Source organism: Hyla sarda, chromosome 4 (genome assembly GCF_029499605.1).
Source record: "Hyla sarda isolate aHylSar1 chromosome 4, aHylSar1.hap1, whole genome shotgun sequence".
NCBI lineage: Eukaryota > Metazoa > Chordata > Amphibia > Anura > Hylidae > Hyla > Hyla sarda.
This window is the reverse complement of record NC_079192.1, coordinates 134,372,658-134,385,699: the sequence shown is the minus strand read 5'-3', so window position 1 is coordinate 134,385,699 and position 13,042 is coordinate 134,372,658. Positions and strand designations below refer to the sequence as shown.

Sequence of the window (13,042 nt, the reverse complement as noted above, 5' to 3'; positions counted from 1 at the left end):
AAAACGCTGACGTAATGTAATTTTGAATACTTTGGGGGGTGCCGTTTTTATAATGGGGTCATTTATGGGGTATTTCTAATATGAAGGCCCCTCAAATCCATTTCAAACCTGAACTGGTCCCTGAAAAATTGTGATTTTGGAAATTTTGTGAAAAATTGGAAAATTGCCGCTGAACTTTGAAGCCCTCTGGTGTCTTCCAAAAGTAAAAACACGTCAATTTTATGATGCAAGCATAAAGTAGACATATTGTAAATGTGAATAAAAAAAAATTATATTTTGAATATCCATTTTCCTTACAAGCAGAGAGCTTCAAAGTTAGAAAAATGCAAACTTTTCAAATTTTTCATCAAATTTGGGGATTTTTCACCAAGAAAGGATGCAAGTTACCACAAAATTTTACCACTGTGTTAAAGTAGAATATGTCACGAAAAAACTATCTCGGAATCAGAATGATAACTAAAAGCATTCCAGAGTTATTCATGTTTAAAGTGACAGTGGTCAGATGTGCAAAATATGGCCGGGTCCTAAGGTGTAAAATGGCTGGGTCCTTAAGGGGTTAAACAAAAAAAAAATAAAAAAAAATATTCTTGGATTTTATCTTTTGCAATGTGTATTATTGAGAAAATTCCTACCCCACTGGTGATCCGGTTTCTTCTGACTACATGTGACAGCACGTGCCACTGTATTTGAGAAACCTATGTGGTTCTTGGAGCTAGGCTCCAGTTGTAAAAGAGCAGTTAACCCCTTCCCCCTATAGGACTTATGTATACGTCCCAACACGTTCGCGTGCAGGGACGTATGCATACGTCCTAGCGAGCTCCTGCACTGCCGCGGGCAACGTAGGAGATCGGCGGCGGGACCCTGCGGTCAATCACAGCCTTTGTCCCGTCGCGATAATGCCGGTCCCAGCAGCATTAACCCCATAGCTGCAGTGATCCATCCTCATCACTCATCTATGGTGTTGACAGGGGGAGCGTAAGGAAAGAAGCGATCTGATTGGATGCTCTGGGCAACTCAGCAACTTTTCCACTGGACACGTTTTGATAAATCTCCACTTAAATCTCTTCAAAACTACACGTATGTTTCCACCTCTGGGACTTTTAAAGAAATGTCGCACTTCATAAATCAGCCACCACTGCAAAGTGAAAAAGTTTGTATCAAAGACTTTGTAGTCATAATCTCTGTAGCAAAAAGTTGCAGACATCTTGCGTAACAATAATTTCTGTAGCTTTTTTATACAAAAAAAAACCTGTAAACCTGTTGATGGATTCCGCCCATATTACTTTAATCCTTAAATCTATGGCCAGCTGTAATGTGTCCTATAACAATTGACAACACAGGGTGAGTCTTTATTGAATGCTTTTCCTTTTCTTTAGATGGGGTCTTATCCTCCTTCCAGCCTGAAGCAAGTGAAATCCTGTGCTGGATTTACAGAACTCAGTAAAATCTCCCAGACTTTGCGGCTAGATCAATGTGAGTGCTGACAGTGTATGAAAACATAAGTGCTTCACTATGATACAGAGAAATATTTTGTGGGTTTTAATGATCTTATAGACCTATATGTACAGTGGTCCCTCAACATACCATGGCAATCCGTTCCGATGTTGAAACCATCGTATGTTGAGGGATCCATGCAATGTAAAGTATAGGACAGTGGTCTACAACCTGCGGACCTCCAGATGTTGCAAAACTACAACACCCAGCATGCCCGGACAGCCAACGGCTGTCCGGGCATGCTGGGAGTTGTAGTTTTGCAACATCTGGAGGACCGCAGGTTGAAGACCACTGGTATTAAAGGTTGTACTCTCGTATCCCCGCCGCTCCGGACCGTCACAGCTCGTCACCGCTGCCCCGGATGTCGTCGTCCATCGCTGTCGCCGCGTCCATGGGGTGTCTCCGATGCTCCGGCAAGGCCTCTGCTACCCCGGCATCCTCGCTCTCCGTCGCCGCTATCACGTCGCTACGCACGCCGCTCCTATTGGATGACGGGACGGCGTGCGCAGCAACGTGATGACGACGATGGAGAGCGCCGACCATGCAGGGGAGCCCGAAGAGGATGCGCCGGAGCCCCGAGGACAGGTAAGTGATCGTCACCGGACCACACGGGGCACCGTAAACGGCGATCCGGTGGCAGCTGAAGCAGTCAGCACTGCCGGATAGCCGTTTATGCGATTGCCCCGACATACAAAAGCATCGTATGTTGATGCTGCCTTCAACATGCGATGGCTTCTGAGAGGCCATCGTATGTTGAAATGATCGTATGGCGGGGCCATCGTAGGTTGGTTGGTCACTGTATTAAACAGTGTGAGAGAAAAAAAAATTGTGATTTTTTTTCCCCACAGTGACCAATCACAGCTCAGCTAACGAGCTCTGGTAAAGTGAAAGCTGAACTGTGATTGGTTGTTGTGGGAAAATTCCTCTATTTTTTTTTCTCACACAGTTTGATAAATCGGGACCATAGTCATTTGGTAGTTCCATACAGAGGAAAACACTAAGGGTCTATTCACATGGCGGAATTTCCGCCTCAAATTAAAGCCCATAGATTTCTATGGGATTCTGCACTCCCATTCCCACTTCTGAATTTTTGCTAGCGGAATTCCACAAGCCGAATTTCAGAAGTGTAAATGTGAGTGTGGAATCACATAGAAGTCTATGGGGGAGATTTATCAAAACCTGTGCAAAGGCAAAGTTGCCCATAGCAACCAATCAGATCGCTTCTTTTATTTAGCAGACGCCTTGTTAAAATTGATAGAAGCGAGCTGATTGGTTACTATGGGCAACTGGGCATCTTTTCCTCTGGACAAGTTTTATAAATCTCCCCCTATGGGCTTTAATTAGTGGTGCAATTCTGCAAGCGGAAATTCCGCTGTGTGAGTAGGCCCTAGTCACAGTGGATAAAACTTTTCTAGATGCCCGGCTGCTTGACTGATTTATGTCTCAAAAAGAATGGAAGTTCAAAAAACGACAAGGGGAGAACATGTGACATTCTGAGAATTTGCTTCTCCTATTTAGTTGTTGATGACCATCCTATTTACAGCTTATGTTTTTCCCGACCCCCTGAAGAAGCTTAACCTGTACTTCCTTTTCTTTAGTGCGTGGCAGTAGCAGACGAGCCTCTCTAACCGAGGAGACAAATGTGGAGGACTCCAAAGAAACCTTTCTAGCGGTTTGTACTTTCAGTCCTTCTGTTGTAGTATTGTAATATTCAGTTGTGCCGGATTATGTTCAGATATCTCGCTGATAGCCTTGAATGACTGTGTGGGTGTTTTCTAAAACAGTTAAAGGAGGATCTTTGTCATCATGCATTATATACGCAGCACCAAGGGCACAGTGTGTTACATGAGCAGTGTGGGAACAGGTCAGGATCACTGGCTGTGTAATAGACTGCCCTAGTTTTCCTAAACCTTTGGTTGTCATACTGCCCTTAAATTTGGCAGCTTTACTCAGAGTAACAGAGCAAAGTTTGCAGCATCGCTGTATGGTAAAATGTTTGTGTGTTTGGGTACAGTATAGAACATATTCCAGGTGTATGTCCTAACTCCTGTAAGCCAAAAGCAAGCAATGCAAGAAAACCACTGACTCTACTCCACTGTATTGTGTATACATGTCTCATTGGGGGTTGGTAGGGACCACCTGTAAATTATGGGGGCAGCCTGTACACATTGAATTAAGTCACTTATACAACTGCGACGTACAATGGAAGTCATGTATCAAGACAAAAGATGTCAGAACATGTTCTTAAATGCAGTTTACAAGCAAAAAGATGCTTATGTGGGTTAGTGATCGACCGATTATCGGTTTGGCTGATATTATTGGCCGATAATCACGATTTTGGGTATTATCGGTATCGGCAATTACCTTGCCCATAATGCCCCGCCCCCCGGACCGCCCTCGACCCGCCGCACCACTCCCCCTGACCCACCGCACCGCGTCGCACCCCCGCCGCACCGCCCCGGCCCCATTGCCTCCCCCATCCCCGGTTTTATAATTACCTGTTCCCGGGGTCCTGGCGGTGATAGGACTCGGGACCCCCGGAAAGGCAAGGGGAGAGAAGCGGATGGCGGCGGCGGTCTCTGGCACCGCAAAAGTCACTGCAGTCCATTGATTTAAAGCGCCCGCTTTAAATCAATGATCTGCAGCGGTGTCGCGGGGGGATAAATAGCCAATAACTTATACCGGAATATCGGTATAAGTTATCGGCTATCGGCCCGAACCTTCACCGATTATGGGTATCGGCCCTAAAAAAACGATATCTGTCGATCCCTAATGTGGGTGCAGAATTGTCCTAATCAGCACTGAATCTAGCTGTGTGTATGGGGCCTAATAATGTATATCAACAAAGCTGGTCATTGTGAGGCAACCCCTTTAAGAATGTTTCTAGAGGTTACTTTGTATGTAATCTCTGCTGGCGTCCATACCTACAATGCTTCGTGTCACACAGAACAGTGCATGTGTGCCGGACAGTAGCAAACACATAGAAATATACACTGTACAATACACCAATTGAAAAGGAATGGAAAGAGAGAACACTGGCCACAGCCGCCTGCTACAGTATTAAAACATCCTAAAGACATTCTGCTTTGCTTCCAGAAATAATGTGCATTATTCTCTTTTCATAGTAACATTGTATGCATATTTCTGTTACAGGATTGGTTGCAGTCTCATTCCTCGTCTGCAAGCAAACCAAAGTAAGACTTCACCCCCTTTCACTTCTTTGTCCCATATATTTAGCTACTTTATGATTTAAGTACTAGATTTTCATAAGGACTGCTGGAATGGAAGTTGGTGCTGCAATGTTCTTTCACACCTACTGTTTTCACATGCATTAGTCTGTCATGTTGTGGTAATACCATACAAATACCACACATTTTGTCATTTCTGTTCAGCTACAAAAAAAGTATGTGTTTTTAATAAGTATTCTACTTTGCTTTCTGTGGTTTAGTGTGGCACAGCCTAACAATGTTTAAGAAAAATAAGGTTTCATGGCCCAACTTTTTACTTTTACTGACATTGATGTCTTCTATTTTCAGGCCTACAGCAGAGGAGGACGCCTTGAATGGTGACTATCTTTTAACCCCTTAAGGACTCAAACAATCTCCGTTTTTGCAGTTTCGTTTTTTCCCTCCTCACCTTCTAAAAATCATAACGCGATAAATTTTGCACCTACAGACCCCATATAAGGGCTTGTTTTTTGTGTCACCAATTATACTTTGTAATGACATTACTTATTTTATAACATAATCTGCGGCGAACAAAAAAAAAAAAAAATTTGTGGCGTAAAATGAAAAGTAAAAACGCCATTTTGCTAATTTTTAGGGCTTCCGTTTTTATGCAGTGTACTTTTCGGTAAAAAAGGACTTATTATCTTTATTCTGTAGGTCCATAAGGTTACAGGGATACTCAATTTATGTAGGTTTTATTTATTTTACTACTTTTAAAAAATTATAACTACATGCACCAAAATTAGTATATTTAAAATTGTAATATTCAGACCTCTATAACTTTTTTTTTTTCCACATATGGGGCTATATGAGGGCTTATTTTTTGCGCTGTGATCTGTAGTTTTTATCGGTACCATTTTTTTTTTGATGGGACTTTTTGATCACTTTATTATTTTTATGGTATGTGAAGTGACCAAAAAGACACAATTTTTACATGTACGCCATCGACCGTGCAGTTTAGCTAGCCTTATATTTTAATAGGTTGGACATGTACACATGCGGCGGTACCACATATGAGTTTTTTTTAATTATTATTCTTTCCTTTAAAAAATAGGAAAAGGGGGGGGTAATTAAAATGTTTTATTGGGGGGGGCATATTCACATTTATTCTCATTTTTTTTTTTTTATCACTTTTACTTTTTTTTCTATTTTATTGCATACACTGTTCAATGCTATGCCATATCATAGCATAGATCAGTGTTACTGGCGCTCTGCTGCTCTAGCCAGGCATGGAGCAGTAGATCGCCGACCAAACGGCGAGGAGGCAGGTGAGTACCCTGCCGTCGTCCAGTTAGCTGATCGGGACATTGCAATTCTGTCGCGATAGTCCCGATCAGCTCCGCTGAGCTGCCGGGATAGTTTTACTTTCAGTTTAGACACCGCAATCAACTTTGATTGCGGCGTCTAAAGGGTTAATGCCGGGCATCGGCCCAATCGGCGGTGCCCGGCTTTAGCCCTGGGTCCTGGCTGCCCGTAACAACCGGGATCCACGGGGTTTAACCCATTCTCTGCTCGTGAGAACGGTTTAAACCCTGTTTGCAGGATCAGGGTGTACAGGTACGCGCTCAGTCCTTAAGGACTCGGGAACGGGGGCATACCCATACACCCTGCGTCCTTAAGGGGTTAAAGCAAACATACAAATCAGAAAATAAACTACTATCTGACTCAAATATAAACTTTTCCCTCATAGGTATTGGTTCACCGTTCAAACCAATAGTGGACATCAATTATTGCTATTCAGGTTGGTTGTTTGATATATTGTAGGAAACCATCATAGTTCTTAATGTTGGATTTTGATTTATTATTTAACAAATGTCTTCTGGTGCAGCTGTTGAAAGGAACAACCTGATGCGTTTGGCCCAGACTATTCCCTTCACCCCGGTTCCTCTAAAAGGTGAGATTTTGTTTGTCACTGTAAGGCCTAGGACAGCAGACTTTCAGAAAAGATCTACTTCAATATTGTACAGTCCTGTGCATCTTGTTGAAGTTTATGCAGATGTGGGATTGCCACGCTGCCATCTTGTGCTCAATTTATGTTATGGCAACTTAGAAAAGTTTGAAGGAAATCATGTGTAAATGACTATATTTCCAGTTCATTATTTTCCTAGTTAATGCATTTTAATTAGTTTCACATGATAATCTAGTGATACCCCAGGTCACCTGTTGCTATGAAAGCTGTTGTGCAAGTGTTTTCTTGTTAAATAGCTTTTGTGGTTTAAGTATGAAGAATCATTTTCTCTTGGGGAGATGTATCAATCATGACTGTAGTACGAGTCACTCAGTCATTTCTTTACTGCTGGTTATGTGCAGTCGTGCGCTAAAGTTATCAAAAGTCGCTCAACATTTCATAAATTTTGCGCAGCCATAGACTCAAATGGCGCACTACAGTAATTTCCTAAACATGGTCTCCTGGTAGCAGTTTTTTTTTTTTTCAGGATACTTTGGGTCTCTGCTCATTGATAAATTCAAGACCACTGCATCTGCAGATGTAAATTCACGGAGATACACATTTTCACGGACATCAGCGGTGCGGTGCTTTGGCGATAAAAAGTCAGCACTCCATTTTCTCAAGGCTTTCTTTACCACCATATGTAGACATTTGTTCTGAGAACTTTATATTTGGAGCCTAGCTATTGTGTAAAAAGATCAGCTTTCACATAAATATATTTCGCATAATGATGTTTGAGTTTTCCATGTATAGCCCAGATGTTGTTCCGAATTCTTTAAACTCATTAATTCCACAGAACCTGTAAATTAAAAATGTATGTAGATGATTTGAGTCGAATAGGAGTAGCTTAAACATAAGCCACATCATCTTAAAGGGGTACTCCGGTGAAAACCTTTTTTCTTTTAAATCAACTGGTGGCAGAAAGTTAAACATATTTGTAAATGACTTCTATTAAAAAAATCTTAATCCTTCCAGTACTTATTAGCTGCTGAATGCTACAGAGGAAATTCCTTTCTTTTTGGAACACTGATGAGATGACGAGCACAGTGCTCTCTGCTTACATCTCTATCCATTTTAGCAACCGTGCATAGCAGATGTATGCTAAGGGCAGCATGGTAGCTCAGTGGTTAGCACTGCTGCCTTGCAGTGCTGGGGACTTGGGTTCAAATCCCACTAAGGACAACAATAAATAAAGTGTTATTATTATTATAATAGCGTCAGCAGAGAGAACTGTGCTTGTGATGTCATCAGAGAGCATTCCAAAAAGAAAAGAATTTCCTCTGTAGAATTCAGCAGCTAATAAGTACAGGAAGGATTAAGATTTTTTAATAGAAGTAATTTACAAATATGGTTAACTTTCTGCCACCAGTTGATTTAAAAGAAAAAAGGTTTTCACCGGAGTACCCCTTTAACGTGAGATATTCTCAAAGCCTCTTTGTTTTGTACAGGTGCCGTGAGTTAGATGCCAGGCTAGCTCCTGGGAATTTAAAGGGGTACTCAGGTGGAAAACTTTTTTTAATTTTTTTTTTTTTTTTTTTATCAACTAGTGCCAGAAAGTTACAGATTTGTAAATTACTCCTACTAAAAAATTCTTAATACTTCCAGTACTTATTAGCTGCTGAATACTACAGAGGAAATCCTTTTCTTTTTGGAACACAATGCTCTCTGCTGACATCACGAGCACAGTGCTCTCTGCTGACATCTCTGTCCATTTTAAGAACTGTCCAGAGTAGGAGAAAATCCCCATACCAAACATATCTCTGTCCATTTTAGGAACTGACCAGAGCAGCATATGTTTGGTATGGGGATTTTCTCCTACTCTGGACAGTTCTTAAAATGGGCAGAGATGTCAGCAGAGAGCACTGTGCTCGTGATATCAGGAGAGAGCTCTGTGTTCCAAAAAGAAAAGAATTCCCTCTGTAGTATTCAGCAGCTAATAAGTACTGAAAGGATTGAGATTTTTTAATAGACATAATTTACAAATCTGTTTAACTTTCTGGCACCAGTTTAAAAAAAAAAAAAAAGGTTTCCACTGGAGTACTCCTTTAATCCTAAGGGAAAATTATTCAAATCCCTCCATCACCTGTTAGTTTAGATGGGTTCCCCACTTCCCCTCAAAATAATACTGTTGTATTGATTTTGAATTTAGATTGAATTTAGATTTAGAAGTCCCATTGGAGACAGACATTAGTCATGTCAATCTATTACAGCAAAGTGGAATATGATGGCACAATAAAATAAACAATATAAATATTTTCATCCTTCTCACTAAAAAGTTGGGGCTGACACACACTATTCTGATTGTTAGCCCAAACCAGGAGTAAAACCAATACTAAGAAAACCCTAATGGAAATATTTGCTGCTTTTTCTGTTTTTTGGACCCTCTCCTGGTTTTGGCGAAAAAGACAAACTAAATACTGTGTGTGAACTCAGCCTTACGTCCACACATGCATACTGTACTGCAGATTTTGCCGCTGATCAGCTGCAGAAAATCTGCAACAAAATATGCACCTTGTACTGTGAAATATCTCTTTCAGAATATCAAGTCAAGTGAACAGGCTACTGTCCCTTTAGCCATTGTAGAAAGGAGAAAAAGAAAGGGAGAGGATAGCGCCTCGCGTAATTCGGTGGGATAATCCCAGTCCACAACCCCAATGCTAGTGGTACTCACCTGGGGTATGGCTTGATATGTGCATATCACCCCTCCGTATGGGATCAGATGATCTCTGGCTGCAGCCTGCATTGTCCAGCCGGGTACTCTGTATGAGGCCGGCAGAAATCTTGAAAATAATGCAAAAAATTGCGAAAAAAGATGGTCTGCTGTGGCGCTGCCTTGTGGAGATCGGAATGAAGGTAGTCTTATAGAAAAAATCTCATTTATTGTTACATAAACTGAGATGTAGACATGCAAAACACGTTTCGGGGGTAAGTTCCCCCTTTCTCAATTGCAGAAAATACGATATCATATTTTCTGCAATTGAGAAAGGGGGAACTTACCCCCGAAATGCGTTTTGCATGTCTACATCTCTGTTTATGTAACAATAAATGAGATTTTATCTATAAGACTACCTTCATTCCGATCTCCACAAGGCAGCGCCACAGCAGACCATCTTTTTTCGCAATTTTTTGCACTTTTTCCTTTAGTCATTGCTTATAGTTTGTATTTTACTGAGTGCAAATGCTTTTAAATGTATTTTCCTTTTGATATGTAAATCTTGCAGGAGAGCTGGTCACAGTGTATCGATTGGAAGAGAGTTCTCCCAGCATCCTAAATAACAGCATGTCCTCCTGGTCACAGAGGGGTCTGTGTGCCAAGATAGAGTTCCTGAGTAAGGAAGAGATGGGTGGAGGGTTGAGAAGAGCTGTAAAAGTGGCGTGCACTTGGTCTGAGAATGACATTCTGAAGGCTGGACACCTCTACATCATCAAGTCCTTCCTTCCCGAGGTGGTGAATACCTGGGCAGTGGTGTACAAAGAAGACACTGTTCTTCATCTCTGCCTTAAAGTAAGTATTTTAGCTTCAGTTACCAGAGATTTCCTCTTAAAGGGCGCACACATGCACGCCATGAGGATCATGTAACATTTCATATTAGTGGAAAGTCATGCTCCTTTACATCTCAACTCATATAGCTGTGTAAGCCCTAAGTCAGTATTTTTCAACCAGGGTGCCTCCAGCTGTGGCCAAACTACAACTCCCAGCATGCCCGGACAGCCGAAGGCTGTCCGGGCATGCTGGGAGTTGTAGTTTGGCCACGTCTCGAGGCACCCTGGTTAGGAAACACTCCCCTAAGTAAAACAACATTGACCACCTTTGTGCATGTTTTCTAGCGTATCTTGTATTGCCTTATAATTGAGGTTTAGTTAAATTGCTAATATTTTTGTGTACAGCACCTAAATAACATTGTCCGCTTATTCCCATCGACATTTTTGTCTTTTAGGAAATACAACAGCAGAGGGCAGCACAGAAAATGACATTTGCTTTTAATGCAATGAAACCCAAATCCATTCCGTACTCTCCAAGGTACAGGTCTCCATTCATTTAACACTTAGTAAATCTTTCATTGTGACATCCAAATGTGAACATAAGCTCAATCTTTGCAATCACTGGCAAGTTTCCATCCGAAACGACTTTCCAATATGTGTCCTATAACAGGAAATCAGTTTGTGATCCCTGGCAATTCTGCCCTTAGGCACACACACCAGTCTGTCCATGCTGCTGTTTCTGGCACTTCAGCCATATTAACTTGAGGGTAGGCCAGTTGCAGAGTTAGACATGCTTTTAATTTATAGACAGAACTTTTTGGGGAACTGTAGTAAAGCACTGTGCATTATTTATTTTGGTGTTCAGATGGAAGCAGACCACTGCTGATCACCCATTGGTTTTTCTGTGTAACTGAGAACAGACCCTAAATATATACAGTCATGGCCGTAAATGTTGGCACCCCTGAAATTTTTCTAGAAAATTAAGTATTTCTCACAGAAAAGGATTGCAGTAACACGTTTTTCTATATACATGTTTATTCCCTTAGTGTGTATTGGAACTAAACCAAAAAAATTAAGGAAAAAAGCAAATTGGACATAATGTCACACCAAACTCCAAAAATGGACTGGACAAAATTATTAGCACCCTTAACTTAATGTTTGGTTGCATATCCTTTGGAAAAAATAACTGAAAGCAGTCGCTTCCTATAACCATCATTAAAGGAGTACTCTAGTCCAGAGTATTCCTGCTCCGTCCTGCCCGGGCTGCAAAATAAATGAAAATGAACCATCACTCACCTCCCTGGGTTCCCGCGGAGCGCCACTACAGCTGTTCGGTCCTCCGGTGCATCTCCTTCATACTTCCTGGTGTAACGAAGCGTCACATGGCGCTCAGCCTATCGCCGGCCGAGGCTGAACATTGCTGAGAGGATGGAACGGAGGACCGAACAGCTGTAGTGGCGCTCCGCGGGAACCCAGGGAGGTGAGTGATGGTTCATTTTCATTTATTTTGCAGCCCGGGCAGAACGGAGCAGGAATACTCTGGACTAGAGTACTCCTTTAAGCTTCTTACACCTCTCAGTCGGAATGTTGGACCACTCTTCCTTTGCAAACTGCTCCAGGTCTCTCTTATTGGAAGGGTGCCTTTTCCCAACAACAATTTTACGATCTCTCCACAGGTGTTCAATGGGATTTAGATCTGGACTCATTGCTGGCCTCTTCAGAACTCTCCAGCGCTTTGTTGCCATCCATTTCTGGGTGCTTTTTGATATATGCGGTCATTGTCCTGCTGGAAGACCCAAGATCCCGGACGCAAACCCAACTTTCTGACACTGGCCTGTACAGTGCGACCCAAAATCCATTGGTAATCCTCAGATTTCATGATGTCTTGTACACATTCAAGGCACCCAGTGCCAGAGGCAGCAAAACAACCCTAAAACATCATTGAACCTCCACCATATTTCACTGTAGGGACTGTGTTCTTTCCTTTTGTAGGCCTCATTCCGTTTTCGGTAAACAGCGGAATCATGTGCTTTACCAAAACCCTTTATCTTGGTCTCATCTGTCCACAAGATGTTTTTCCAGAAGGATTTTGGCTTACACAAGTTAATTTTGGAAAAAAATGTAGTCTTGCTTTTTTATGTCTGTCAGCAGTGGGGTCCTCCTGGGTCTCCTGCCATAGCATTTCATTTCATTTAAATGTCGACAGATAGTTTGCGCTGACACTGATGCTCCCTGATCCTGCAAGATAGCTTGAATATCTTTGGAACTTGTTTGGGGCTGCTTATCCACCATCCGAACTATCCTGCATTGACACCGTTCATCAATTTTTCTCTTGAATCCACGCCCAGGGAGATTAGCTACAGTGCCATGGGTTGCAAACTTCTTGATAATGTTGCACACTGTGGACAAAGGCAAATCTAGATCTCTGGAGATGGACTTGTAACCTTGAGATTGTTGATAATTTTTCCCCAATTTGGTTCTCAAGTCCTCAGACAGTTCTCTTCTCCTCTTTCTGTTGTCCATGCAAAGACTAAGTGAACTTCTCTAATTTTTATCTGCTTTCAGGTGTGATTTTTATATTGACCACACCTGTTACTTGCCCCAGTTGAGTTTAAAGGAGCATCACATGCTTGAAACAATCTTATTTATCCACAATTTTGAAAGGGTGCCAATCATTTTGTCCAGACCATTTTTGGAGTTTGGTGTGACATTATGTCCAATTTGCTTTTTTTCCCTCCGTTTTTTTGGTTTAGTTCCAATATACACAAAGGGGATAAACATATGTATAGCAAAACATGTGTTACTGCAATCCTTTTCTGTGAGAAATACTTTCAGGGATGCCAACATTTACGGCCATGACTGTATGTATGTGTGTGTATATATATATATA

General features: G+C 41.8%; 1 protein-coding gene across 1 annotated transcript in view; it reads left to right on the top strand.

Moving 5' to 3' along the window:
- TRPM7 (transient receptor potential cation channel subfamily M member 7) overlaps nucleotides 1–13,042 on the top strand; it is a 150,775-nt gene that overhangs the window by 114,568 nt on the left and 23,165 nt on the right. The window contains exons 28-35 of the mRNA XM_056572202.1: nucleotides 1,377–1,473; nucleotides 3,093–3,166; nucleotides 4,648–4,688; nucleotides 5,031–5,059; nucleotides 6,412–6,462; nucleotides 6,550–6,615; nucleotides 9,891–10,174; nucleotides 10,608–10,690. Of these exons, the coding sequence (XP_056428177.1) occupies nucleotides 1,377–1,473; nucleotides 3,093–3,166; nucleotides 4,648–4,688; nucleotides 5,031–5,059; nucleotides 6,412–6,462; nucleotides 6,550–6,615; nucleotides 9,891–10,174; nucleotides 10,608–10,690 (725 nt within the window). The remainder of the gene's footprint in view (nucleotides 1–1,376; nucleotides 1,474–3,092; nucleotides 3,167–4,647; nucleotides 4,689–5,030; nucleotides 5,060–6,411; nucleotides 6,463–6,549; nucleotides 6,616–9,890; nucleotides 10,175–10,607; nucleotides 10,691–13,042) is intronic.